The sequence below is a fragment of the Aotus nancymaae genome, unplaced genomic scaffold (genome assembly GCF_030222135.1).
Source record: "Aotus nancymaae isolate 86718 unplaced genomic scaffold, 86718_ANA_hifiasm-v0.15.2.pri h1tg000016l, whole genome shotgun sequence".
NCBI lineage: Eukaryota > Metazoa > Chordata > Mammalia > Primates > Aotidae > Aotus > Aotus nancymaae.
This window is the reverse complement of record NW_026988428.1, coordinates 40254911-40281531: the sequence shown is the minus strand read 5'-3', so window position 1 is coordinate 40281531 and position 26621 is coordinate 40254911. Positions and strand designations below refer to the sequence as shown.

Genomic DNA, 26621 nt, shown 5'->3' with positions numbered 1-26621 from the left:
GGCTGCGGGGGAGGATCCCTTGTTTGGGAGGTCGAGGCTGCAATGAGCTGTGATCGCACCACTGCAGTCCAGTATGGGCGATAGAGTAAGACTAAAACAATGAGAGCTGGTCCTTAACTTCCCTTTTTTTTCTTTTGAGATGTTTTGCTCTTTTTGCCCAGTCTGGAGTGCAACGGCCTGATCTCAGTTCATTGCAACCTCCGCTTCATGAGTTAAAGCGAATCTCCTGCCTCAGCTTCCCGAGTAGCTGGGATTACAGGCGCACGCCACCATACCTGGCTAATTTTGTACTTTTAAGCCACAGCGCTGGGCCAACTTCCCTTCTTTTTTGAGACAGGGTCTCACTCTGTCGCCCAGGTTGGAGTACAGTGGCATGATCTCTGCTCACTGCAACCTCCGCCTCCCGGGTTTGAGCTATCCTCCCACCTCATACTCCCTAGTTTTTGGCATTACAAGAGCATACCACCATGCCCGGCTAATTAGTATTCTGTGGAGATGAGGTTTCACCATGTTGATCAGGCTGGTCTCGAACTCCTGACCTAGGGAACCACCCTCCTTGGCTTCCCAAAGTGCTGGGATTATAGGCGTGAGCCACCGCGCCAGCCCAATTTCCCTCTTTATCGGCAACTGAGCTAGGGTCCACGTTTCGTAGCTCCCCAATAATCTGCCTTGTACAGCAGACACTAAGCACCTTAATGTTTATTATGAAGCCCCATTCTTCAGAAATATAGCACTTTCCTTAAACCTTTTTCCTGTTCAAAATGCAGTGCATTGGAGTATTTCTCCCCTACTCCACCATTAAGTAGCCTCTTGGTAAGCAGGACTGTGTTGGGTCTCTCGGTTACTATCCCCTACTACACCCTAGTAGTGTGTTGCAGGAAGCGACAGGGAACCCCTTCTCCCCCAAATGATGTGCGTGGAGACGCAAAGTGTCTTAGTCTCTCCATTCCAGAAACCTAGACTCTCCCCTCAAATATCCTTCGTGGCTCATCTACAGCACTAAGGTCTCAAGACAGCGGCAAAAGCCAGCCCCGAATGGCAAATGCTCTTCCTTCGCCAAGAATCTCGAATTTCCGCTGTCCCTGGACAGAGCCTCCAACCTTCAGATAGATGGTGAAGTGAGCCCTTTTCCACAGCACAGGCTTTTCACATGTTTTTGTGGTGGAATGTTCCCTGAGTGAGCTGATTTACTCCCTCAAGAGTAACCAACGCTCAATTTCAATTCTCCACGATCCCGACTCCGCGTTCCTCTGCCTCGGCCTTGCCTCCCGCTGCCAACGCATCCGTTCCTCAGAGAAATCGCCCAAGGCGCGTGGCCGAGCGGTTGGGCAGCCAACGGTTTTCTAACGCGAGAGGACAGCGCGGGAGGAGAGGCGGGAACGCGTAAGGACTAGCGGGGGCCGGGGTGGGGGTAGGGTGGCGGACGAAGGGCGGGGCCGGCGCCAGGAAGGATCGCGAAGGAGCTGGGAGGCCCCGCCCTTTCCGTAGATATCTCTAGAAAGCCGCGCCGGAGCCTGAAAACAAGGACTGCGCACGCGCGGTGGCAAGGCCCGGGCATTTTGCTGCGTCACCAGCCGCCGCCCGGCCTCACCACCCCTCGTTCGCACGCACGCACGTTCATTCTCCGTCCTCGCGCCCCTTTTCCTACACTTTCCTCTTCTCTCCGACCGGAGGAGCCGCTCTTTCCGCGCGGTGCATTCTGGGGAGCTAGGTCGAGCCCGCTGCTGCCGCCGTCGCCTGAGGGAAGCGAGAAGAGGCCGCGACCGGGGAGAAAACGCGGAGTCGCCACCGGAGAGAAGTCGACTCCTTAGCAGCAGCCGCCGCCAGAGAGGCCCTCCCACCCGTTCGCCCGTCCCCCTGCCCCGTTCATAATGTGAGTGCGACACCCCGCCGAGGAAGGGTCGCCCGGAGTGAGGCCAAGGCCGCGTCTGGGGCTCCCGGAATACGGTCCTGGCCCTCCCTCCACTTTCGGCCCCCTAGCCTTTCTCGCATCGGTAGTGGCAGTCGTGCCTGCCTAGGGGCGGGAGGTTCAGTATCCTTGTTCCGGTTACCGTTGGCTGGTGGAGGACATTTTCCTCCAGATGTCCGCTTCCTCCACCTCTGAAAAGTCCCTTGGCTTCCCCGTGCCGGAAATGCTACTTTTTCCCCTTTGGCCATCTGGCCGACTCGCTTCTTTCTGTAACTTCACTGTAGGCCTTGAGCTCCCGGGAGCTGCTCGCCATGCGGCGCCCTGAAGCGTGAACCCTCGTGGGTCGCTTTTCGGCTGCCTGGGCGCTCCAGTTCTGCTGCTCCGTGGTCCCGGGTCCAGGCCCTGGGCCGAGCGCACCTGTAGTGGGTGCCGCCACGTACCTGGCGGAGCTCCTGGGAGAGCCCCACGCGGGCCTCGCCGTGAGCTGCAGGGTACTGCTAGGCAACTAGAGGGAAGCCATGCCCACGCCTCAACTTACTTCCCTCTCCTGTGTCTGGGTTTCTTGAGTGTGGGTACTTCTAGGCCGCCTCCTAAATGCAATCTTTTGAAAACACGGGAGGTTGCCAGAACTCAGCCGCTTCCCTGGCAGCGAGGAGTTACCATTGAGCAGGTAGTTGGGCACGTGTCGACTTTGGAAGGATACTTAACGGACATTTTCAGTGTTCCATGTTAAACTTTAGGTGAGGTTTTTCACTATCCTGCCTCAGTGTAGGATGAAATATATATGTAATTAACTTACTGTTGTCCTAAAGGGCTTAAATTTGATGGTGTGTGGGTTAATACAAATTCCATAGCAATCTTCGTTTTATAGTAAGGGAAAGCCTTGGTTGATTTTAACCGAGTAAGAATTCATGGCACTGCCACGTCCAGTGAGGGCTCCCAGTTTTACAGGGTTTTGTTTTGTTTTGTTTTGTTTTTTGGACGGGACATTATTTTTTAAGTTATTAGCTAAGTCTTAAAAGATACGGAGAACAATTGAAGGGGAACGTTCCCCTCCCCCCCCACACACTCCATTCAGGAGAGAGAGGAGGGGAGTAACTTTATTCCTGTGGAAAAGTAATGAACATTCAAGGGTTTACTTAATTCAAGCCATGATACTGACAGTGAGTATATTGGCTAAAAGTCTAAAGGGTTGAGTGAGGGATACACTGAAGCCAGTTTGTCACCGAGAACAAGCTTATAGAGCACAGCCTGTATTACTGTAAGGGTGTAAATTAGAATTTTGGAGGAGCCCCCTCCCTGAAAGTGGTACGTAAACGGGGTTTTTACAAATTCGAATGTATGTAAGATAGCTTTTGCTTTTCCCTTCTAAGTAATGTAGAAGGGACTTCAGTCTTAACCTTTTATACTCTGAAAATCTATAAGGGGAAAATTTTTGTCAGATGAGGCATTAGCAACTTTTAATACAGCTGAACAAATCTTTTCTCGAAAAATACGTTTAAAATTGGCTTGAGGTAGATGCACTTTCTGGAGGCCACATAAGATATTTAAATAGGTAAGAAATGGCTGTTATGTAAGTAGATTAAAAAACTTGAATGAAAAGTAAATGTAAGTCAGGGCGCAGTGGCTCACACCTGTCCTGCACTTTGGGAGGCTCAGGCGGTCGGATCAGGGGTTCGAGACCAGCTTGGCCAATATGGTGAAACCCCGTCTCTACTGAAAATACAAAAACTAGCCTGGCTTGGTGGTGCTCACCTGTAATCCCAGCTGCTCTGGCAGGAGAATCGCCTGAACCCGGGAGGTGGAGGTTGCAGTGAGCTGAGATTGAGCCATTGCACTCCATCCTGGACAATAGAGGGAGACTCTGTCTCACCAAAAAAAAAAAAAGTGTAGCAGTTAGAGAGGCTATTCCAAAAAGTAGCCTCTCTAGTAAAAAAAAAAAAAAAAAAAAGAAAGAAAGAAAGCTACCTTCAAAACAAGTGATCCGATGCCACATGCAGGGTGTTGAGGGAAAAAACGAATGTTTTGAAGAAACCAGCTAATCTCATCCTTTTAAAACTATTCAGTATGTGTCATTTGGTAAATTCTTCAGGAACTCTTACCAAGTTAAAGATTTAAATGAAATTACAAAATGAATGTTGTAAGTCAGTTGTTTGAGGTGGAAGAATCCTTTACTGGGTCGTCATCCAGTCCTAGGAAGACTCTGACTGATGAGGGTTTATTTATTTATTTTTTTTGAGACAGGGTCTTGCTCTGTCGCCTTGGCTAGAGTGCAGGGGCGCGATCTCAGCTCACAGCAGCCTCCACTTCACCTCCTGCGCTCAAGCGATCCTCCTTGCCTCAGTCTCCTGAGTAGCTAGGACTGCAGGCAAGCACCACCATGCCTGGCTAATAAAACTTTTTAAAGATCTGGAGAGAGATTTATGCTGGGTACATTAAGGGCTTGCTGGGTACATTAAGGGCTTGGGAGTGTGTTTTCTCATTTGATTTACTCATTTGCTCTTTAGCGATTTCCTAGTTACATTTCTTTAAATCCTAAGTTTTGAAAGTTTGTCTCATAGTTTATAAAAAAGCTCTTAATTTCGGACCTGTCTTGGAGAAGGCTGGGATTTTATTTTTAGGTCCTTCCCCCATTTAAGATTTTGTGCTTAACTAACCTTGCAGAGTGCTACTTCACGTTTTTTTTTTTTTTGAATCATTGTCGTTGGACCAATTAAAAATAGATAAAAAGTAAAATTTTTATTTACTTTACAGATATTTAAAGTCATTGTTTTTCCTGTCTAACGTCTTGTGTATAATTAGGAAGTTGTACAGAAACCATGCATCTCTGATTTTGGTAAAAGTCTTAACTTTGCCCTCACTCAGCTGTGTAGGAACAAATCCCCAAAATAAAATTGTCTTTAGCCTTGAAAACAAATTGTCATAGTGAACATATGCTATATTGTTAATTTCTATAAGTTAGAGAATATCTGATGGGTGGGTGGCCTTTGTTCCCTATTGATTTCCTAGCCACTGTAACCTGGCAACTGGATTTTTACTTTTTCTTCCTGTCGGTTAGACTTTAACTAGAAGGCAGTAGAAACTGGAAGAGAAAAACCTGGAGTGCAAGCCAGTGTTTTATTGCTAAATTAAGATTCTCCTGCCTAATTAAATTTTCTACAAGCTATGTCATTTTGTGGTTAGTGATTGTCCCTTTTCTTTTTTTAATTTATTTGTTTATTTTTAGAGGTGGGGTGGAGGGGTGGTTTTTCTCCCTGTTGGTCAGGCTGGTCTTGAATTCCTGACCTCAGGTTATCTGCCTCTTGGCCTCCCAAAGTGCTGGGATTACAGGCATGAACCACCACACCCAGTCTGTCCCTTTTCAAGAAAAAAAAACAACCTTTGTAAATATCAACTGTTTAGATAATCTAGCTCTTAAACACCTAAGATCTTATTTTTTTTTTTTTGAGATGGAGTTTTTCTTTTTTTCTCTTTTTCTTTTTTTTTTTTTTTTTTTTGAGTTTCGCTCTTGTTACCCAGGGTGGAGTGCAATGGTGCGATCTCAGCTCACTGCAACCTCCGTCTCCTGGGTTCAAGCAATTCTTCCTCCTCAGCCTCCTGAGTAGTTGGGACTACAGGCACATGCCACCATGCTCAGCTAATTTTTTTTTTTTTTTTTTTTTAAGTAGAGACGGGGTTTCACGGTGTTGACCAGGATGGTCTCCATCTCTTGACCTCGTGATCTACCCGCCTCGGCCTCCCAAAGTGCTGGGATTATAGGTGTGAGCTACCGCGCCTGGCAACACCTAAGGTCTTATTTACATGAGTTCAAAAAATGCTCTAGTGAGCATATTTTGTTACGGAAATAGTGTATTGAAATTTTTATTGTATAGTGTATGGATTTGCAATGATAGGGTTTGTTTTGTTTTGTTTTTTGTTTTTTTGAGACATAGTCTTGTTCTGTCACCCAGACTGGAGTGTAGTGGCACAATCTCGGCTCACTGTATCCTCCACCTCCTGAGTTTAAGCAGTTCTCTTTTTTTTTTTTTTAGATGGCGTTTCGCTCTTGGTACCTAGGCTGGAGTGCAATGGCGCGATCTCGGCTCACTGCAACCTCCACCTCCTGGGTTCAGGCAATTCTCCTGCCTCAGCCTCCTGAGTAGCTGGGATTACAGGCACGCACCACCATGCCCAGCTAATTTTTTGTATTTTTAGTAGAGACGGGGTTTCACCATGTTGACCAGGATGGTCTCGATCTCTTGACCTCATGATCCACCTGCCTCGGCCTCCCAAAGGGCTGGGATTACAGGTGTGAGCCACCGCGCCTGGTGCAATTCTCTTTTTTTTTTTTTTTTGAGACAGTTTTGCTCTTGTTGCCCAGGCTGGAGTGTGATAGCACGATCTCCTTGGCTCACCATAACCTCTGCCTCCCAGGTTCAAGCGATTCTCCTGCCTCAGCCTCCTGAGTAGCTGGGATTACAGGCATGTGCCACCATGACTGGCTAATTTTGTAATTTTAATAGATAGGGTTTCTCCATGTTGGTAAATCTGGTCTCAAACTCCCAACCTCAGGTGATCTGCCCGCCTCAACCTCCCAAAGTGCTGGGATTACAGGCGTGAGCCACTGCTCCTGGCGGGTTCAAGCGGTTCTTTGCCTCAGGCTCCGGAGTGGCTGGGATTACAGGCACCCGCCACTATACCCGGCTACTTTTTTTTTTTTTTTAAAGATGGGGTTTCACCATGATGGCCAGGGTGGTCTTGAACTCCTGACCTCAGGTGATCCACCCACCTCGGCCTCCCACAGTGCTAGGATTACAGGCATGAGCCACCGCGCCTGAACTCCTGACCTCGTAATTCATATTCTCTCTCTCTGTCTCTCTCACACACACACACTAGAGATGGAGTCTTGCTGTGTGCCTGGGTTGGTCTTGAACTCCTGGGCTCAAGTGATCTTCCTCCCAAAGTGCTAGGATTACAGGTGTGAGCTCCTGTACCCAGTCCTTGGTATACTTTTGAACTTCCGGTTTTCCAGGAATATTCCTTCTTTTTCTGAGACTCTGCCTCACTATTTTGCCCAGGCTGGTATAATCACTCCCTGCAGCCTCAAACTCTTGAGATCAAGCCATCTTCCTGCTTTGGCCCCCCAGTAGCTGGGACTACAGGTGTACACTGCCACACCCGGCTAACTTTATTATTTATTTGGAAACAGGGTCTCTCTCTGTGGCCCAGGCTGGAGTGCAGTGGCGTGATCTTGGCTCACTGCAACCTTCACCTCCCCGTTATTCAAGCAGTTCCTCTGCCTCAGCCTCTTGAGTAGCTGGGATTACAGGCATACGTCACAACATCTGGCAGATTTTTTTGTATTTTTAGTAAAGACGGGATTTCACCATGTTGGCCAGAGTGGTCTCAAACTCCTGACCTGAGGCCATCTGCCTGTCTGGCCTCCCAAAGTACTGGGATTACAGGCGTGAGCCACCGTGCCCAGCCTCTCTTCTCCCATTTTGTATTCCAAAGCTGAATAAAATGTGCTGTCGTGGCTTTTCTGTGCCTCAGGTGCTCATTCACATGAAGCCACACTTTGATAAAAAGTGTTGCTGGTACGGTGGCTCATGCCTATAATCCCAGCACTTTGGGAGGCCAAGGAGGGTGGATCACCTGAGGTCAGGAGTTTGAGACCAGCCTGGCCAACCTGGTGAAACCCCGTCTCTACTAAAATAGAAAAATTGGGCCGGGCGTGGTGGCTCACGCCTGTAATCCAAGCACTTGGGATGCCAAGGCAGGCGGATCACCTGAGGTCGGGAGTTCAAGACCAGCCTGACCAATACGGTGAAGCCCCGTCTTAAAAAAAAAAAAAAAAAAGAAAGAAAAATTACCTGGCTGTGGTGGTGGGTGCCTATAATCCCAGCTACTCAGGAGACTGAGGAAGAAGAATCACTTGAACCCAGGAGGCAGAGGTTGCATTGAGCCAAGATGGTGCCATTGTACTCCAGCCTGGGTGACCGAATGAGACTCCCATCTCAAAAAAAAAAAAAGTATTTATGTCGGCTGGGCACTGTGCCTCATGCCTGTAATCCCACTTATTTCTGGAGGCCAAGGAGGGTGGTTCACTTGAGGTCAGGAGTTCGAGATTAGCCTGGCCAACATAGTGAAACCCTGTCTCTACTAAAAATACAAAAATTAGCTGAGTGTGGTGGTGGGCACTTGTAATCCCAGCTACTTGGGAGACTGAGGCAGGAAAACCACTTGAACCCAGGAGGTGAGGAGATTGCAGTGATCCGAGAATGCAGCACTGCACTCCAGCTTGGCTGACGAGGGAGACTCAGAAAAATAAACAACTGTTTTGTTAGGGCCCTTTCCATCTCACAGAAGGTTTACCTGTATATAGAAAATATCTAAATCGTAGGTGCTTAAATTTTTTTTTTTTTTTTTTTTGAGATGGAGTCCTGCTCCCAGGCTGGCGTGCAGTGATGCAGTCCTGGCTCACTGCAACCTCTGACTCCCAGGTTAAGCAATTCTCATGCCTCAGCCTCCCAGGTAGCTGGGATTACAGGCGACCGCCACAATGCCTGGCTAATTTTTTTGTATTTTAAGTAGAGACGGGGTTTCTCGATGTTGGCTAGGCTGATGTCGCACCCCTGACCTCAGGTGATCTGCCTGCCTCAGCCTCCCAAAGTGCTGGGATTACAGGCGTGAGCCACCGCACCTGGGTGATAGTTTATTTTTGAGACGAAGTCTTGCTGTGTCGCCAGGCTGGAGTGCAGTGATGCAATCTCAGCTCCCTGCAACCTTCGCCTCCTGAGTTCAAGCGATTCTTCCACCTCAGCCTCCCGAGTAGCTGGGACCACAGGCACATGCCACCACGCCTGGCTAATTTTTGTATTTTTAGTAGAGACAGAGTTTCACCATGTTGGCCAGGATAGTCTCGATCTCTTCACCTCATGGTCCGCCCACCTCGGCCTCCCCAAGTGCTGGGAGCCACCGCGCCCGGCCGATTCTTAAAATACCAATTTACACAGCACTAATTTGAGTATTTTATGGGGCTGTCCAAAATAGGATTGTGGCATGTGCCTGTAGTCCCGGCTCCTCCAGAGACTGAGGTCAGAGAATTGCTTGAGCCCGGGAGGCAGAGGTTGCAATGAGCTGAGATGGCGTCACTGTGCAATCCACCCTCGACAACAGAGTGAGACTGTCTCAAAAGGAAAAAAAAAACGCCGAGCACTGTGGCTCATGCCTGTAATCCCAGTACTTTGGGAGGCTGAGGCGTGTGGATCGCCTGGGGTCAGGAGTTCGAGACTAGCCTGGCCTGCATGGTGAAACCCCGTCTCTACTAAAAATATAAAAATTAGCTGGGCATGGTGGCAGGCGCCTGTAATCCCAGCTACTCAGGAGGCTGAGGCAGGAGAATTGCTTGAACCTGGGAGGCAGAGGTTGCGGTGAGCCGAGATCGCACCATAGCACCCCAGCCTGGGTGACGAGAGGAAGACTTTGTCTCAAAAGAAAAAAAAAAAAGCCAAAATAGGATTGGAACCCAGGATTTCTGACAGATGGCTTATTTTTTTGATTTCACAAAAAGGGAAAGTAATTTCTTTGGCTGTCCTTTTATTGCAAAGTAAATAACCATGTCTCTGTATTTCCAGTTTATTTATTACATAATCTAAAGTAGCCTCTGCATACTTGACAGTATGATAATGGAGTCCTGAGAAATTTTGTTATGGAGGCAGTGAGAGAGTGATATTTGACCTTCAATCTTTATTGAACAAAGAAAAACTCTTATCTCCTGGGGATGTTAACAAAAAGCATGCTTCTTCAAGGTCTAAAACCAAAGCAAGAAATTATTATTATTATTATTTTTTAAAAGTACTCAAAAGATAGAATGTGGAAAGCCACAGAGTTGATTGAAAGGAAAGTACTTGGCTGTGCATGGTGGTTCATGCCTGTAATCCCAGCACTTTGGGAGACTGAGGCAGGTGGATCACTTGAAGTCAGGAGTTCTGAGACCAGCCTGCCTAACATGGTGAAACTCTATCTCTACTAAAAACACAAAAATTAGCCAGGTGTGATAGCCCTGGTCCGCACCTATAGTCCTAGCTATTTGGGAGGCTGAGACACAACAATCCTTGAACCTGGGAGGTGAAGGTTGCAGTGAGCTGAGATCATGCCACTGCACTTTAGCTTTGGTGACAGAGTGAGACTCCATATCAACAAAAGGGCCGGGTGTGGTGGCTCATGCCTGTAATCCTAGCACTTTGGGAAGCAGAGGTAGGCGGATCACTTGAGGTCGGCAGTTCAAGACCTGCCTGGCCAACAACGTGAAAGCTTGTCTCTACTGAAAAATTAAAAAAAAATTAGCTGGGCATGTTGGCGCACACCTGTAATCTCAGCTACTTGGGAGGCTGAGGTGAAAGAATTGCTTGAACCCAGGAGGCAGAGGTTGCAGTGAGCCAGATCTCGTTACTACACTCCAGCCTGGGTGACAGAGCGAGATTACTTCTCCCAAAAAAAGAATTGTGAAGTTTTCGATAAACTATTACCTTGAATACATTTCACCTTTGTATTTTAGAATGGGAATTACCAAATAAAGAAACTAGCTAGCACAGAGGTTCTTTCACAAACCTTCCTGATGTATGGTGCCCTTGGTGTCTGAGTTTTGTTGTAATGCTAGGCCAGAAGGAGTAACTAGCAGTTGCTTTGATGACATAGTTGTATCCAGACAACATAAGTATATTGTCTTAACAGCTTAGTAGCTGTTGGAAAAACTAATTTACATTATTTAAAAGAAAAATATGGGGCCGGGCGCGGTGGCTCAAGCCTGTAATCCCAGCACTTTGGGAGGCCGAGGCAGGTGGATCACGAGGTCAAGAGATCGAGACCATCCTGGTCAACATGGTGAAACCCCATCTCTACTAAAAATACAAAAAAAAATTAGCTGGGCATGGTGGCGCGTGCCTGTAATCCCAGCTACTCAGGAGGCTGAGGCAGGAGAATTGCCTGAACCCAGGAGGCGGAGGTTGCGGTGAGCCGAGATCGCGCCATTGCACTCCGGCCTGGGTAACAAGAGCGAAACTCCGTCTCAAAAAAAAAAAAAAAAGAAAAAAGAAAAATATATAGTTTCTTATATAACCATAGCTATTAATGGAATGTGTATGGCTTTTGGTTACTATGTAACTTCTCAAACCTTGAAATGACTTCTATCATCATCTTGTTGCCCATTGATTTTTTTTGGCGGGGGGAGTGTAGTAGGACCTGTGTTTCTTTTTGTTTTTTGAGTTACAGCAACCACCAGATACTCAGTTTTGAGAAGATGAAACTTAGAGATGTTTGCAGTACAATCTCATGTTGAAACTGAACAACCTCATACTGTTTCCTTGTATGTTGACTAATGTTGAGTTTCACTGAATTACTCTGAAATTTAAAATATCCCAAGGCAGTTGTGAGTTCCTCCATGGTGCCCTGATACATCTTGTTACATGATTTGGTAGCCACAGGACTAGGACTAGCAGGTTTATTTAGATCACCTTTTCAGAGAATTTTCTAGTACTACAGCTGATCACAAAAGATCCAAAATAGCTTACGGTTTCCCTGAGCAATGAGTATGTGTGAGGTGAGACACAGAGCTTGATGTCAGACATTTGCAGGCAGGGTGTTTGATACCTAAGAAGGAAAAACTGCTTAATTTATGAACTTAGGAACTACTTTTTTCCTAACCATAGTAGAAATTTGATGTCTCATTCCTCACGTATTACAAATAGATTTTTTTATTTTTAATTTTTTTGAGTTGGAGTCTCTGTCACCCAGGCAGCTGGAGTGCAATGATGTAATCTCAGCTCACTGCAACTTCTGCTTTCCAGGTTCAAGCAATTCTGCCTCAGCCTCCTGAGTAGCTGGGATTACAGGAGCCCGCCATCATGCCCAACTAATTTTTGTATTTTTGGTAGAGATGGGGTTTCACCATTGGCGAGGCTGGTCTCTTTGGTCAGGCTGGTTTTGAACTCCTGACCTCATGATCCACTTGCCGCAACCTCCCTCACTGCAACCTCTCCCTTCAGGGTTAAAGCAGTTCTGTTTCAGCCTCCTGAATAGCTGGGATTACAGGCAACCGCCACAACGCACAGCTAATTTTTTTGTATTTTTAATAGAGAAAGTGTTTCATCACATTGGCCAGGCTGGTCTCGAGCTCCTGACCTCAGGTAATCCACCCGCCTCAGCCTTCCAAAGTGCTGGCGATTTTAGGTGTGAGCCACCATGCCCTGCCCCATTTGTAGTTTTAATGTACTAGCAAATTTGTATAAAGGGTCAGCCATTAAATATTAGGCATTACAGGCCACAAGTATCTCTGTCTCATTCTTTTTTGAGATGGGGTCTCATTCTGTTGCCCCAGACCTGGAGAGCAGTGGCACAATCCCAGCTGACTGCAACCTCTGCCTCCTGAGGATTTTTTTTTTTTTTTTTTTTTTTTTTTTAAGGTGGAGTTTAGCTCTTATTGCCCAGGCTGGAGTGCAGTGGTGCCATCTCAGCTCACTGCAACCTTCGCCTCCTGGGTTCAAGCGATTTTCCTGCCTCAGCCTCCCGAGTAGCTGGGATTATAGGCATATGCCACCACACCTGGCTAATTTTGTATTTTTAGTAGCGACAGGGTTTCTCCATGTTGGTCAGGCTGGTCTCGAACTTCGATCTCAGGTGATCCTCCCCCCTTGGCCTCCTAAAGTGCTGGGATTACAGGTGTGAGCCACTATGCCCGGCCTGGGTTTTTTAATATTTAAAAATGCAAGAATCGTTTTTGGCTCATGGCCTAACCACAGATTTTGATAATTTAAATTTGTTTTATTATCTGGAACATGATTATATTGTTAGCTTGCTAAGGCTTTTATAAAGTATCAAACATTGGGTGGCTTAAATAGCAGAAATTTATTTCCTTGTATTTCCATGAGGCTGAAAATCCAAGATGAAGGTGTCAGCAGGGTTAGTTTCTTGTGAGGTCTTTCCTTGGTTTGCAGATAGCTATCTTCTGTCTTTCCTCTGTGTTAATCTTTTCATATAGGAGGACAGCAGTCATTGGGTTAGGGTCTACCCTAAGATGTCATTTTTACTTGTCATTTAAAGACCTTATCTTCAAATACAATCACATTCTTCAGGTGTACCGGGGGTTAGGACTTCTATGTATTAATCTTTGGGAAGTAATAATAAAATTCTAGGTTGCTTAATTTGAGTTTGAGGAAAGGACAGTGATTGTCCTCTGGTTTCAGTGAAGTTAATAGGAAAGTGGAGATCTGATGTACCTGTGTTTTGTTTGTTTTGAGACAGAGTTTCTGTTTCCCAGGCTGGAGTGCAGTGGCATGATCTCAACTTACTGCAGCCTCCACTTCCCAGGTTCAAGTGATTCTTGTGCCTCAGGCCCAACCCCCAACTAGTTGGGACTACAGGCCTGTGTCACCATGCCCAGCTAAGTTTTTTTTTTTTTCTTTTTTATATTTTTAATAGAGATGAGGTTTTGGTATGCTGGCCAGGCTGGTCTCAAGCACTGGTGGCCTCAAGTGATCGCCTGCCTTGGTCTTCCAAAGTGCTGGGATTACAGGTGTGAGCCACTGCACCCGGCCAAGTAATTTTTTTTTTTTTTTTTTTTTTTTTTTTTGAGACGGAGTTTCGCTCTCGATACCCAGGCTGGAGTGCAATGGCGCGATCTCGGCTCACCGCAACCTCCGCCTCCTGGGTTCAGGCAATTCTCCTGCCTCAGTCTCCTGAGTAGCTGGGATTACAGGCACGCGCCACCGTGCCCAGCTAATTTTTTGTATTAGTAGAGACGGGGTTTCACCATGTTGACCAGGATGGTCTCGATCTCTTGACCTCGTGATCCACCCGCCTCGGCCTCCCAAAGTGCTGGGATTACAGGCTTGAGCCACCGCGCCCGGCGATTTTTTATAGGACTAGATAAATGGCTAACTCTCCTAACCATCGTTTGGTTTTTAAATCCCTCCTGTTATGAAATTGGAATCATTCTGAAACGAAATATTGTTAGAGCCCTATTTTTGCTTTTGAGATGGAGTCTTGCTCTGTAGCGCAGGCTGGAGTGCAGTGACACGATCTCAGCTCACTGCAACATCCACCTCCCAGTCTGGTTCAAGCAATTCTCCTGCCTCAGCCTCCCAAGTGGTGGAGATTATAGGCACGTTCCACTGTTACCAGCTAATTTTTGTATTTTTAGTGGAGATAGGGTTTCACCATGTTAGCCAGGCTGGTCTTGAACTCCTGACCTCGTGATCTGCCTGCCTTGGCTTCCCAAAGTGCTGGGGTTACAGGCATGAGCCACAGCGCCTGGCCACAGAGCCCTGTTTTAACTTGGAATATAGCTGTTAGGGTAAAACTGTAGTTAATGTAATGAACTGCTCCAAAATAATGCTAAAGCGGTATAGAGAAATATGTTTACTTACACAATAAATGTTGAAGGTTAGTATGTAAATGTAATCAATTCCAGCTTGACTTTACCAACTTTATCCTTTTATAGGCAGCCTGCTTCTGCAAAGTGGTACGATCGAAGGGACTATGTCTTCATTGAATTTTGTGTTGAAGACAGTAAGGATGTGAATGTAAATTTTGAAAAATCCAAACTTACATTCAGGTAAATTAAATTTTTTATCTAATGATGTAAAATAGTTATTCACACAACGGAATAACTTTGACTTGCTTGTTTTTTTCATTGATCTTAGACTCTCTGAAGAGGCTTAATTCTTTTCTTTCTTATTTTATACAGTTGTCTTGGAGGAAGTGATAATTTTAAGCATTTAAATGAAATTGATCTTTTTCACTGTATTGATCCAAATGTAAGTAATCTTGATGCTTTAATCCAGAATTAAGTTGTGAGGAAATGGACATACTTTAAGTACTGTTTTTAGCAGTAAGCGTTGGTTCTGTAGTTTTGGTTTTTTTTTAAGACGGAGTTTTCACTCTTATTACCCAGGCTGCGGTGCAATGGCGCGATCTCGGCTCACCGCAACCTCCGCCTCCTGGGTTCAGGCAATTCTCCTGCCTCAGCCTCCTGAGTAGCTGGGATTACAGGCATGCACCACCGTGCCCAGCTAATTTTTTGTATTTTAAGTAGAGACGGGGTTTCACCATGTTGACCAGGATGGTCTTGATCTCTTGACCTCGTGATCCGCCCGCCTCAGCCTCCCAAAGTGCTGGGATTACAGCCGTGAGCCACCGCGCCCGGCCCTTGTTTTGTTTTTGAGACAGTCTCGCTCTGTTGCCAGGCTGGAGTGCAGTGGTGTGATCTCCGCTCACTGCAACCTCCACCTCCTGGGTTCAAGCGATTTTCCTACCTCAGCCTCCTGAGTAGCTGGGACTACAGGGGCGTGCCATCACGCCCAGCTAATTTTTGTATAGAGATGGGATTTTACCATGTTGGGCATGATGGTCTTGATCTCTTCACCTCATGATCCGCCCGCCTCAGCCTCCCAAAGTGCTGGGGTTACAGGCATGAGCGACCGCACCCAGTCTGTTTTTTTTGTTTTGAGACAGTTTTGCTGTCACCAGGCTGGAGTGCAGTGGCACAATCTCAGCTCACTGCAACCTCCGCCTCCTGGGTTCAAGCAATTCTCCTGCCTTAGCCTGGGATTACAGGCGCCTGCCACCACACCCAGCTAATTTTTGTATTTTTAGTAGAGATGGGGTTTCACCGTGTTTGCTAGGATGGTCTCTCTTGATTTCGTGATTTGCCCACCTCTGCCTCTCAAAGTGCTGAGATTACAGGCATGAGCCACTGTGCCTGGCCAGTTCTGTATTTCATAACAGTTGAGGCAAACTACGTATATTTATATTTTGTATTATTTCTTCCAAAATAGGTGCTTGGCCAGTTCTCTTTTTCTTAATAGTTGAGGCAAACTATGTATATTTATATTTTGTAGTAGTATTTCCTCCAAAATAGGTTTCTGCATACTTTTTGTTTTTGCTGTCACTGTTTGGGCTTAGAGTAGTATCCTTGAGGCTTGGCTTGTCTGTGTGTATGTGTGTGTGTGTGTGCGTGTGGTCTGTTTTTGAGACAGTTTTGCTCTTGTTGCCCAGGCTGGAGTGCAGTGGCGCAGTCTACGCTCACCACAATCTCTGCCTCCCAGGTTCAAGCGATTCTCCAGCTTTAGCCTTCTGAGTAGCTGGGATTACAGGCATGCACTACCATGCCTGGCTTTATTTTGTATTTATAGTAGAGACAGGTTTTCTCCATGTTGATGAGGCTGATCTTGAATTCCTGATCTCAGGTGATCCACCTGCCTTGGCCTCCCAAAGTGCTGGGATTACAGGTGTAAGCCACCATGCCCAGCTGAGGCTTGTCTTATCTAAGAATAGAATCGTGGGCTGGGCGCGGTGGCTCAAGCCTGTAATCCCAGCACTTTGGGAGGCCGAGGCGGGTGGATCACTAGGTCAAGAGATCGAGACCATCCTGGTCAACATGGTGAAACCCCGTCTCTACTAATACAAAAAATTAGCTGGGCATGGTGGCGCGTGCCTGTAATCCCAGCTACTCAGGAGGCTGAGGCAGGAGAATTGCCTGAACCCGGGAGGCGGAGGTTGCGGTGAGCCGAGATCGCGCCATTGCACTCCAGCCTGGGTAACGAGCGAAACTCCGTCTCAAAAAAAAAAAAAAAAAAAAAAAAAAAGAATAGAATCGTTAGGCCAGGCACAGTAGCTCACGCTTGTTGTAATCCCAGCACTTTGGGAGGCTGAGGCGGGCAGATCACAAGGTCAGGGGTTCAGGACCAGCCTGACCAACATTGTGAAACCCTGTCTCTACTAAAAATACAAAAATCAGTTGGGCGTGGTGGCGTGCCCTGTAATCCTAGCTACTCAGGAGACTGAGGCAGGAAAATCGCTTGAATCCAGGAGGCAGAGGTTGTGGTGAGCTGAGATTGTGCCACTGCACTCCAGTCTGGGCAACAGAGCGAAACTCCATCTCAAAAAAAAAAAGAATAGAATCTTTAAACCAATCCATGGTTATATCATTTTTACTTTAAGTTTTTAAGGTTTTATTCTGTTTACCGTGTGCAGGGAAGAAAAAAATGGTACCAGGTTAAACTTGAAACTTTGTTGTTGTTGTTGTTCAGATTATTTCAGTAGGAAATAGGAAAAGAATAAAAATTTTGAGAAGTGTAACATATAGGGGTTTCAGGCAGTTGGATAGTTTGAAGTTTTTAGTAGTCAAGGGCATGTTTCAGAGTCTAGAGAAAATTTAGGTAGAGAAATGAAAAAAGTGAGAAATGACAAGCTACTTTCTGTCATCTAGTAGTGATACTGGAGAGATAAATGGTGTGATGGTCCTTTTGTTTTTAGGATTCCAAGCATAAAAGAACGGACAGATCAATTTTATGTTGTTTACGAAAAGGAGAATCTGGCCAGTCATGGCCAAGGTTAACAAAAGAAAGGGCAAAGGTAGGTTTCATTTTCCTTTTTTGAAAAGTTCAATATTTTTATTTTAGGTGATAAAAGATACACTTATTTGATGTAAGGAGTATACTGCTGTGTTTTTGTTTCACAGCTAAGTATAAAGCCTCATGTTCATGTTTTTTTGTCCACTTAGTTTTAACTTAATACGAAGTATGATTAGAATATCAGTTACTAACTGGTGCAGAATCATTTGTACTTAAGAGACAGATTTTGCATACATTACTCAGCCATCACGTGGGAGGGAACAAAACTTGGTGCAATAATAAATTATTCAACTGAAAATAGTTCTTACAAGTAAATTTGTTTTTAAAAGGTATGTTTAACAATTTTCAGGTCTTTTTTTTCCAAAACAGGGTCTCTCTTTGTCACCCAGGCTGGATTGCAGTGGCACAACCTTGGCTCACTGGAGCCTCAGGTTCCCAGGATCAAGTGATCCTCTGACCTCAGCCCCCCAAGTATCTGAGACTACAGGGTGTGCCACCACACCTGGCTTTTTTTTTTTTTTTTGTAGAGAATGGGTATCACAGTGTTGCCCAGCCTGTTCTTGAACTTCTGGGCTCAAGCGATCTGCCCACCTCAGCCTCCCAAAGTGCTGAAACTACAGGCATAAGCCACCACAGTGGCCTAATCTTTTGTTTTGGAGATAGTCTTGTGCCACTCATGGTAGAGTGCAGTGGTCTGAACTTGGCTCACTGCAGCCTTGACCTGGCCTTAAGTGATCTTCCCACCCACCTCAGCTTCCCAAATAACTAGGATTATAGGAATGTGCCATCACACCCAGAAAAGTTGTTTTTTTCTTTCTTTCTTCCCCTCTTTCCCCCAGATACAGGGTCCACTGTTGCTCAGGCTGTGTCGAACTCCTGAATAATCTTTCCACCTTGGCCCCCTAAAGTGTTGGGGTTATAGGTGTGAGCCACCCCATCTAGCTTAGTCTGTTCTTTGTGTGCTAATTACATGCCCTCCTAAAAATACATTCGAAGTTCAAAAATGTTGTTTTGGGCCGGCGTGGTGGCTCAAGCCTGTAATCCCAGCACTTTGGGAGGCCGAGGCAGGTGGATCACGAGGTCAAGAGTTCAAGACCATCCCGGTCAACATGGTGAAACCCCCGTCTCTATTAAAAATACAAAAATTACCTGGGCATGGTGGTGCGTTCCTGTAATCCCAGCTACTCAGGAGGCTGAGGCAGGAGAATTGCCTGAACCCAGGAGGCGGAGGTTGCGGTGAGCCGAGATGGCGCCATTGCACTCCAGCCTGGGTAACAAGAGCGAAACTCTGTCTCAAAAAAAAAAAAAAAAAATGTTGTTTTGCCAGGCACCAGTAGTGTGTGCCTGTAGTTAAGAGCTACTTTGGTGGGCGAAGTGGAAGGATCACTTGCACCCAATTTTGGGTTGCAGTGTCATATGTCAGTCAGGTAGCCACACTAAGTTAACATCAGTATGGTGTTGTCTCAGGAAGTGGGGACCACCAGGTTGTCTGAAGAGGGTAAACCAGACCCTTGGTCAGAAATCAAGCTGGTCAAAACTCACATACTGATCATTAGTGAGATTGCACCTGTAAATGCTCACTGTACTCCAGCCTGGACAACATAGCAAGGCCTGGACTCTTTAGAAGAAAAGAAAATGTAGTCTTGGGTGTGGCAGCTCATGCCTGTAATCCCAGCACTTTGGGAGGCTGAGGCGGGTGGACCACAAGGTCAAAAGGTTGAGATCATCCTGGACAACACAGTGAAACCCCATCTCTACTAAGTAAGTACAAAAATTAGCCGGGTATTGTGGTGTGCGCCTGTAGCCTCAGCTACTCAGGCAGGAGAATCGCTTGAACCTGGGGGGCAGAGGCTGCAGTGAAGAGATCGCACCACTTCACTCCAACCTGGTAACAGAGCAAGACTCCATCTCAAAAAAAAAAAAAAAATGTAGTCTTAAGGTTCATGCTGAATGCAAATTAGCCTAATCTTAGGGTGATTTTGTATCAATTTATAGCTTAATTGGCTTAGTGTGGACTTCAATAATTGGAAAGACTGGGAAGACGATTCAGATGAAGACATGTCTAATTTTGATCGTTTCTCTGAGGTAAGTTCCTTTAAATGGACCTCTCCCCGCTCCAAGTACATAGTACATGTCTGTGTAGTCAGTTTAATTTGGTTTTAGGCATCTATAGTATTCATGATGTTTGTTATTTTTAAGACCATTTTGCAGTAACAGTAAATAGATTTTAACAATGGCAATTTTAATCCTGAAGTTGAACCATTTTAATGTTTTTAAAAGAATCAGTATTGGCTATAAAAGTTAATGTATTAAGACAAACTAACACAGCTAGTTTGCTAATTTCATCATTAGGACTTTTTTTTTTTTTCATGATTGCAGTAGTTGGTTTGGTTTTTGAAGCCATAAAATACGACTATAAACCTATAAACTTCTGGCTCATGCCTGTAATCCCAGCACTTTGGGAGGGAGGCCAAGTGGGCGGATTATGAGGTCAGGAGATCGAGACCATCCTGGCCAGCATGGTGAAACTCCATCTCTGCTAAAAATAGCCAGGCATGGTGGTGGACACCTGTAGTCCCAGCTACTAAGGAGGCTGATGCAGGCAGTTGCTTAAACCTGGGAGGCAGAGGTTGCAGTGAGCCAAGATCATGCCACTGCACTTGAGCCTGGCGACAGATAGAGACTCCATCTCAATAAGTACATGAAATAAGATTACAGGCCAGGCGTGGTGACTCACACCTGTAATTTCAGCACTTTGGGAGGCCGAGGCAGGCAGATCACCTGAGGTTGGGAGTTCGAGACTGTCCTGACAACATGGAGAAACCCTGCCTCTACTAAAAATAGAAAATTAGCAAAGTGTGGTGGCACATGCCTGTGATCCCAGCTACTCAGGAGGCCAGTGCAGGAGAATTGCTTGGACTGGGGAGGCAGAGGTTGCAGTGAGCTGAGATCACACCATTGCACTCCAGCCTGACAAGAGCAAAACTGTATCTCAAAAATGAATAAATAAAAAATAAAATTACAAAAAGCTGGGCGTGGTGGTGCATGCCTGTTACCCTAGCTACTCTGGAGGCTAAGACAGGTGAATGGCTTGAACCCAGGAAGTGGAAGTTGCGGTGAGCTGAAATCATACCACTGCACTCTAGCCTGCGCAACAGAGAAAGACTCTGTTTCAAAAAAAAAAAAAAGTGAAAGTTTACCCTGAGGTGTACAGGGCGAGTTTAAGAAAGTGTTTTCTAAGATGTCACCCAAATAACCTGTTGCCATGGGCAAAGAATAAATGATCTCCATGTAGGCAGAATAGACTTTATCAAATGTAGTAGAATAAAGCTAAGTACAAAAAGAACATTAGGGTGTCAGTTGAATACATACTCACGAAATTCATTTCTTGTTGAAATTTAAAATTTTTCATTAACTAGATTTTGTGTTTTGAGACCTAAGAGTTAAATAAAAGGAGCTAAGTTTCCAGCTTTATGTATATAATTGCTTTATTGAACAATTCTCCACACATGACTCTGGCATGGTGATTTCAACAGGAAGGATGTTCTATTTATGTGATTTTTTTTTTTTTAATTCCTACTTCCCTTACCTGTAGCCGTTGGTGCAAGCCACTGTGTTGCTTAGGCAGGTCTTGTTGAGCTCAAGCTATCCTCCCGCCTCAGCTTCCCATACACAGTGCTGGGATTACAGACATGAGCCACTGCCCCCAGCCTTGTAACGTTGTTTTTTTGCTTGTGCTATCTCTGTTGTTTAGTTTTTGTTGTTACCTCTAAGTAGCTCTTGAATATGTTCGATTTTCTTCTGGTGGTGTATCTTAAGCACATAGCATTGTGCTTGGTACCTTTAGCATTTTTCCTGCCCAAAGAAACTTAAAAAAAGTATTCACTAGTGCTTTTGGAGGTAAGGAAACTTTTTCCCAGTTACTCATTTCATTCAAGATAGATTATCCAGAATTATTATTATTAATTTTGAGACAGAGTCTCGCTCTGTCTCCAGGCTGGAGTGCAGTGGTGCAATCTTGGCTCATTGCAGTGTTCGCCTCCCAGTTTCAAATTACTCTCCTTCCTCAGTCTCCCTAGTAGCTGAGATTGTAGGTGCGTGCCACCACGCCCAGCTATTTTTTTATTTTTAGTAAAGACAGAGTTTCACTATGTTGGCCAGGATGGTCTCGATCTCCTGACCTCATGATCTGCCCGCTTCAGCCTCCCAAAGTGCTGGAATTATAGGTGTGAGCCAGCCCAGAATTTTTATACTGAATCCTTTTGTGTGTGTTTAATTAATTGAGGTTAGAGCATTTCACATGAAATCTGCTATCTTAACAGATTTTTAAGTGCATGATACAGTATTGTTAACTGTAGGCATAATGCTCTACAGTAGGTCTCTGAAACTGTGTTTTGTGTAACTGGAATTTCATACCTATATAATAGCAACTCTGCATTTTTCCTTCCCTCCAACTCCTGGCAGCAACCATTCTACTCTATTTTTATGTGTGTAACTATTTTAAGTATCTCATATAAATGGAATCTTGCATTATTTGTCCTGTGACTGGCTTACACATAGCATGACGTGCTCCAGGTTCTTCATTGTGTTTTGTCACATAACGCAGATTTTCTTTTTTTAAGGATGAATAATTCTTAGTTTTAGACTGAATACGTTCCATTGTATGTTTGACTATTTTTTTTTTATTCACCTTCCTAACTGAATGTTTGACTATCTTTTTAAGGTCCCTTCCCGCTCTAAAATCTGGGTACTCATACATTTTTGAAGTCTGAGTTTTTTTCCATGCATACGTGATTTTTTTTTGTTTTTTTATTTAAACATTACAAAAATGTTTTAAACATGGGAATTAGGTTTAAATCATTTATTGGTTCTTCACAATATCTAAAACCATAATGAGAATACCAGGCCTGGCGTGGTGGCTTACTCCTATAATCTCAGCAATTTGGGAGGCCGAGGCAGGCGGATCACTTGAGGCCAGGAGTTTGAGACCAGCTTGGCCAATATGGTGAAACCCTGTCTTTACCGAAGATACAAAAATTAGCTGGGCATGGTGGCATGTGCCTATAATCTCAGCTACCCAGGAAGTTGAGGCAGGAGAATCATTTGAACCCAGGAACTGGAAGTTGTAGTGAGCCGAGATTGTGCCACTGCACTCCGGCCTGGGCAACAGAGCAGGACTCTGTCTCAAAATAAAAAAGGCCAAGTGTGGTGGCTTGTGCCTGTAATCTCAGCACTTTGAGAAGACAAGGCTGGTGGATCACTATAGCCCAGGAATTCAAGACCAGCCTGGCCAAAATGGTGAAACCCTGTCTCTACTAAATATAGAAAAATTAGCTTGGTATGGTGGTGCACGCCTGTAATCCCAGCTACCCAGGAGGCTGAAGTATGAGAATTGCTTGAACGCAAAGGCAGAGGTTGCAGTGAACCAAGATCACACCACCGCACTCCAGCCTGGATGACAGCAAGACTGTATCCAAAAAATATATATATATATATATATATATATGCGCCAGCTGGGCGTAGTGTCTCGTTGCTGTAATCCCAGCACTTTGAGAGGCCAAGGTGGGAGGATCACCTGAGGTCAGGAGTTTGAGACCAGCCTGACAAACATGGAGAGACCTTGTCTCTACTAAAAATACAAAATTAGCTAGGCATGGTGGTGCATGCCTGTAATCCCAGCTACTCAGAAGGCTGAGGCAGGAGAATCTCTTGAACCTGGGAGACGGAGGTGGCAGTGAGCTGAGATCGCACGATTGCACTCCAGCCTGGGCAACAAGAGCAAAACTTCATCTCAGGGGAACAACAACAATAAAAATACCATAATACACACTCTGCCTAACTTAAGATAGAAAGCTTTGCAACTACAGATGAATCCCATTCACCAGAGGTAACCACTACTCCAGTAGAATTTTTAATGTCTGTCATACATTGATACTTGCTGCATGAGTAGCTTGGTTTTTCTTTAGGGAAAATTCAGTTTTAATTTCCATACAGGTTTTTAGGATTTTGTGTAATTACCTATCTACCTTTTCCAGAAGGGAAAATGCTTACATTTATTTTGCATTTTTCATTTGTGGATATCTGTGGCAGACTTAAGGTTTATTCTGAAGCATGCAGCCTAATAATTAGGGCCTAACGTAACAACATTTTTTAAACTAATTTTTACACTTCAAATAGATGATGAACAACATGGGTGGTGATGAGGATGTAGATTTACCAGAAGTAGATGGAGCAGATGATGTAAGTCTAAAAGTTTTTTTTTTCTGTTTACTTTTATACTATTAAATAGTAAGAAACAACATATTTACAGGTGGTTTTATAGAGATTGAGGATTACTTCTTATTTTGTAAAAAATAAATAAATAAATAAATAAGGAAAAAGCAGTTTTTAAAATCTGCCCATTTTTGAGGAATGGGTATCTACTAGGGAACTGGTTGTTCTGTAGACCATTCCTAAATGGATCAGATTTCAAAAGAATCATTGCATAGAGACATTATATATTAATACCTTACTGAATTATAAGAGTCAATTTAGGCTGGGTACAGTGGCTCATGCTTGTAATCCCAGCAATTTGGGAGGCCGAGGCAGGCGGATCACTTGAGGTCAGGAGTTCAAGACTAGCCTGGCCAACGTGGTGAAACCACCTCTACAAAAATTAGCCAGGCATGATGGCAGATGCCTGTAATCCTAGCTGCTGGAGAGGATAAGGTTAGGAGAATCCTTGAACCCAGGAGGTGGAGATTGCAGTGAGCCAAGATCACACCATTGCACTCCAGCCTGGGCAACGGAGCGAGACTCTGTCTCAAAAAGAAAAAGAATCGGTTTATAGGGATTATTTTGACTAAGAAAGCAAGTTAAATAGGTTTTATGTCAGGATTAGTCAGAGACCAGTTAAACAAATGGATGTTGTAAATCTGTAAGAGGATGATACATTAAACTACATTTCTCAACATCTTCCCAACACCAGCATTTTCACAGCTCCCGGCAAGTTATTTAATGCAGTTTAGAAAAATACATAATAGTCACTCAACAGCTAGGATTAGAGTTCACTGTCTTCTGTCAGTCCATTGTTCTTCATATTGAGCCATGTTTTCTCTTTGAATGCCAAGATAGAATTTAGGGAGGGATTCAAAGGGTGGGCTGAATGTCTCCAAAAGGCACACACCAGTTTTTAACAGGTAGATAGATCCTCTGCTATACATCCATTCACCTTAGGTAAACCTAGTCTTAAGTCCAGTGACTAAATTTCTGTGCTTGATGTACCTACCTACCCGTGCTACTTTAGTCAAAAATACAGCGCTTGAAGTTAAGGTCACTTGTTCAGTTAGCAAAAGAATATTTGGTCAGCTCGGTAACTTTTTTTAATTTTCCCTCTTGCAGGATTCACAAGACAGTGATGATGAAAGTAAGTGTATATAAAAAGTATGTTTACACAGTGATATTTGGCATCAAAAACTAAACTCAAAAAAGTGATGTTAACTTTGGAAGAAAAGTAATTTTTTCTTTATGACCTTGAATAAATAAAGCAGAAATGTGAATTACTTGAGATAGCAAGACCACCTACCTATTCACTGGGAAACAATATATTTTTGATTTTTGGTTGCTTTTCCTTTAAGACATTAAAATTGGTAGATTACTTACCTTGTACTTGATACTAATATTTCTTAAATTCTTTCAGAAATGCCAGATCTGGAGTAAAGGAATATTATCATCACCTGGATTTTGAGAAATAACTTCTCTGCAAGATTTCATAACTGAGAGAATTCCTGAGTTGATAGCTCTAAAGGCAGATGCTGTATTTGCCTACTTTAACCCATTTTTCAACCTGTTTGTTTTTTAAAAGGCTTCACTAAGGGTTGATATGTACCATTGTATGGGGCAATTTTAAGTCAGCTAAGGCAATAACCTTATGCATGAACATTTCCCAGACTTTCATGAAGCTGTTGAAGTCCTAGGCAATTGATGAAGCAGTTATGATAAAAACATCTCACCTAAGTCTCCTTTTCTTCATAACAGATACTGACATAATAGGAAGCTTAGGGAAAGAAAACTAGAGTATAGAACATGGATTCAAAAGTGGCTGGAACAAATTGGCTGACACCTTACTGATAGTAACCTGCTCTTCCTCTGGTATTACCCTTCAGGATTGTTCCACTAAAGTTTATTTTTCAAAAAAAAAATGTACTTCACATTATTCTATGTAAGTGATCACTTGTCAGTGTTCCAGATGTATCTTAGCTAAAACTAGAGAATGCCCTAACTTAGATGGTTTTTGAAGCCTATACATTTGGTATTGTTTGACCCTTAAGCTTTTACATCTCTTAGCATGGAGGACGAAGAAAGCTGTACATTGTTGCTTGAGAGTCTGTACATTTAGACCAGATTTGTATTTGCACTGTCAGTATGGCAAATGAGTGAAAAATGTTGAATACACTATTGGATTTTTTATTTCTTTTTTTTTTGATTCAGCTTGTACCAGGGCTGAAAACCTCAATTTATGTTCATGACAGTGGGGATTTTTTTAAATGTCTACATTCTTTCTAATAAACTGTTGGAAGACTTCTTGGCTGTCCTTTTAAGTGTCTGGCTTACTGTAATTTTTATGTATTTACTGAAATGGAGTTTTTATTTTTGAGGAAGAATTTGGGATTATTCCTCTGTTTGAAAAAAGAGGCTTGCTGTAATGTCACAGGAAACCTTTTTAAAGTGGATCTGTAATAGAATATTGTAGATGCACTTTGCAGCAGTTGGAAAAGAAAGTGTTGTGATTTGATTGAAATAAAACTAAATGTGTTGTCCTCCTCTAAATCTTTGAACTTCTGCATTTTGGCAGTTTTCATTCCCTCACAGCTTCTGTGTTTGCCATAACATAGAGACACTTTGTATTTCCAACACTTCTTTTCGCTCTTGTTACCCAGGCTGGAGTGCAATGGTGCGATCTCGGCTCACCGCAACCTCCGCCTCCTGGGTTCAGGCAATTCTCCTGCCTCAGCCTCCCAAGTAGCCAAGATTACAGGCACGCGCCACCATGCCCAGCAAATTTTTTGTATTTTTAGTAGAGACGGGGTTTCACCATGTTGACCAGGATGGTCTCAATCTCTTGACCTCGTGATCCACCCACCTCGGCCTCCCAAAGTGCTGGGATTACAGGCATGAGCCACCGCCCCCGGCCTTCCACCACTTCTTAATGTCGGATATACAGGACCTGTGTTGCAGGCAGTTAACGTGCTGGTGATACAAAGATTAATATTTCTTTTTTTTTTTTTTTGTAGAGATGGGGTTTCACCATGTTGACCAGGATGGTCTCGATCTCTTGATCT

The 26621-nt window shown here is 44.4% G+C and overlaps 1 protein-coding gene across 2 annotated transcripts; it reads left to right on the top strand.

Moving 5' to 3' along the window:
- The first annotated feature begins 1585 nt into the window (after nt 1–1585).
- On the top strand, nt 1586–26109 carry PTGES3 (prostaglandin E synthase 3). Of its 2 annotated transcripts, XM_012450504.3 has the most exons (8): nt 1586–1873; nt 14388–14501; nt 14634–14703; nt 17204–17302; nt 19297–19386; nt 23479–23541; nt 24682–24706; nt 24980–26109. In XM_012450504.3, coding segments are annotated over exons 1-8 (483 nt in total). In that variant the 5' UTR covers nt 1586–1871; the 3' UTR covers nt 25000–26109. The 2 variants fall into 2 exon arrangements, with proteins under 2 accessions (XP_012305927.1, XP_012305928.1); XM_012450505.3 differs by lacking the exon at nt 23479–23541.
- Nucleotides 26110–26621: the final 512 nt, after the last annotated feature.

Bases quoted from the DNA above. Each gene is read 5' to 3' on its own strand.
- PTGES3 (XM_012450504.3), top strand. The intron at 17,303-19,296 runs GTAGGTTTCATT...ATCAATTTATAG, and splicing joins TAACAAAAGAAAGGGCAAAG to CTTAATTGGCTTAGTGTGGA. The intron at 23,542-24,681 runs GTAAGTCTAAAA...TCCCTCTTGCAG, and splicing joins AAGTAGATGGAGCAGATGAT to GATTCACAAGACAGTGATGA.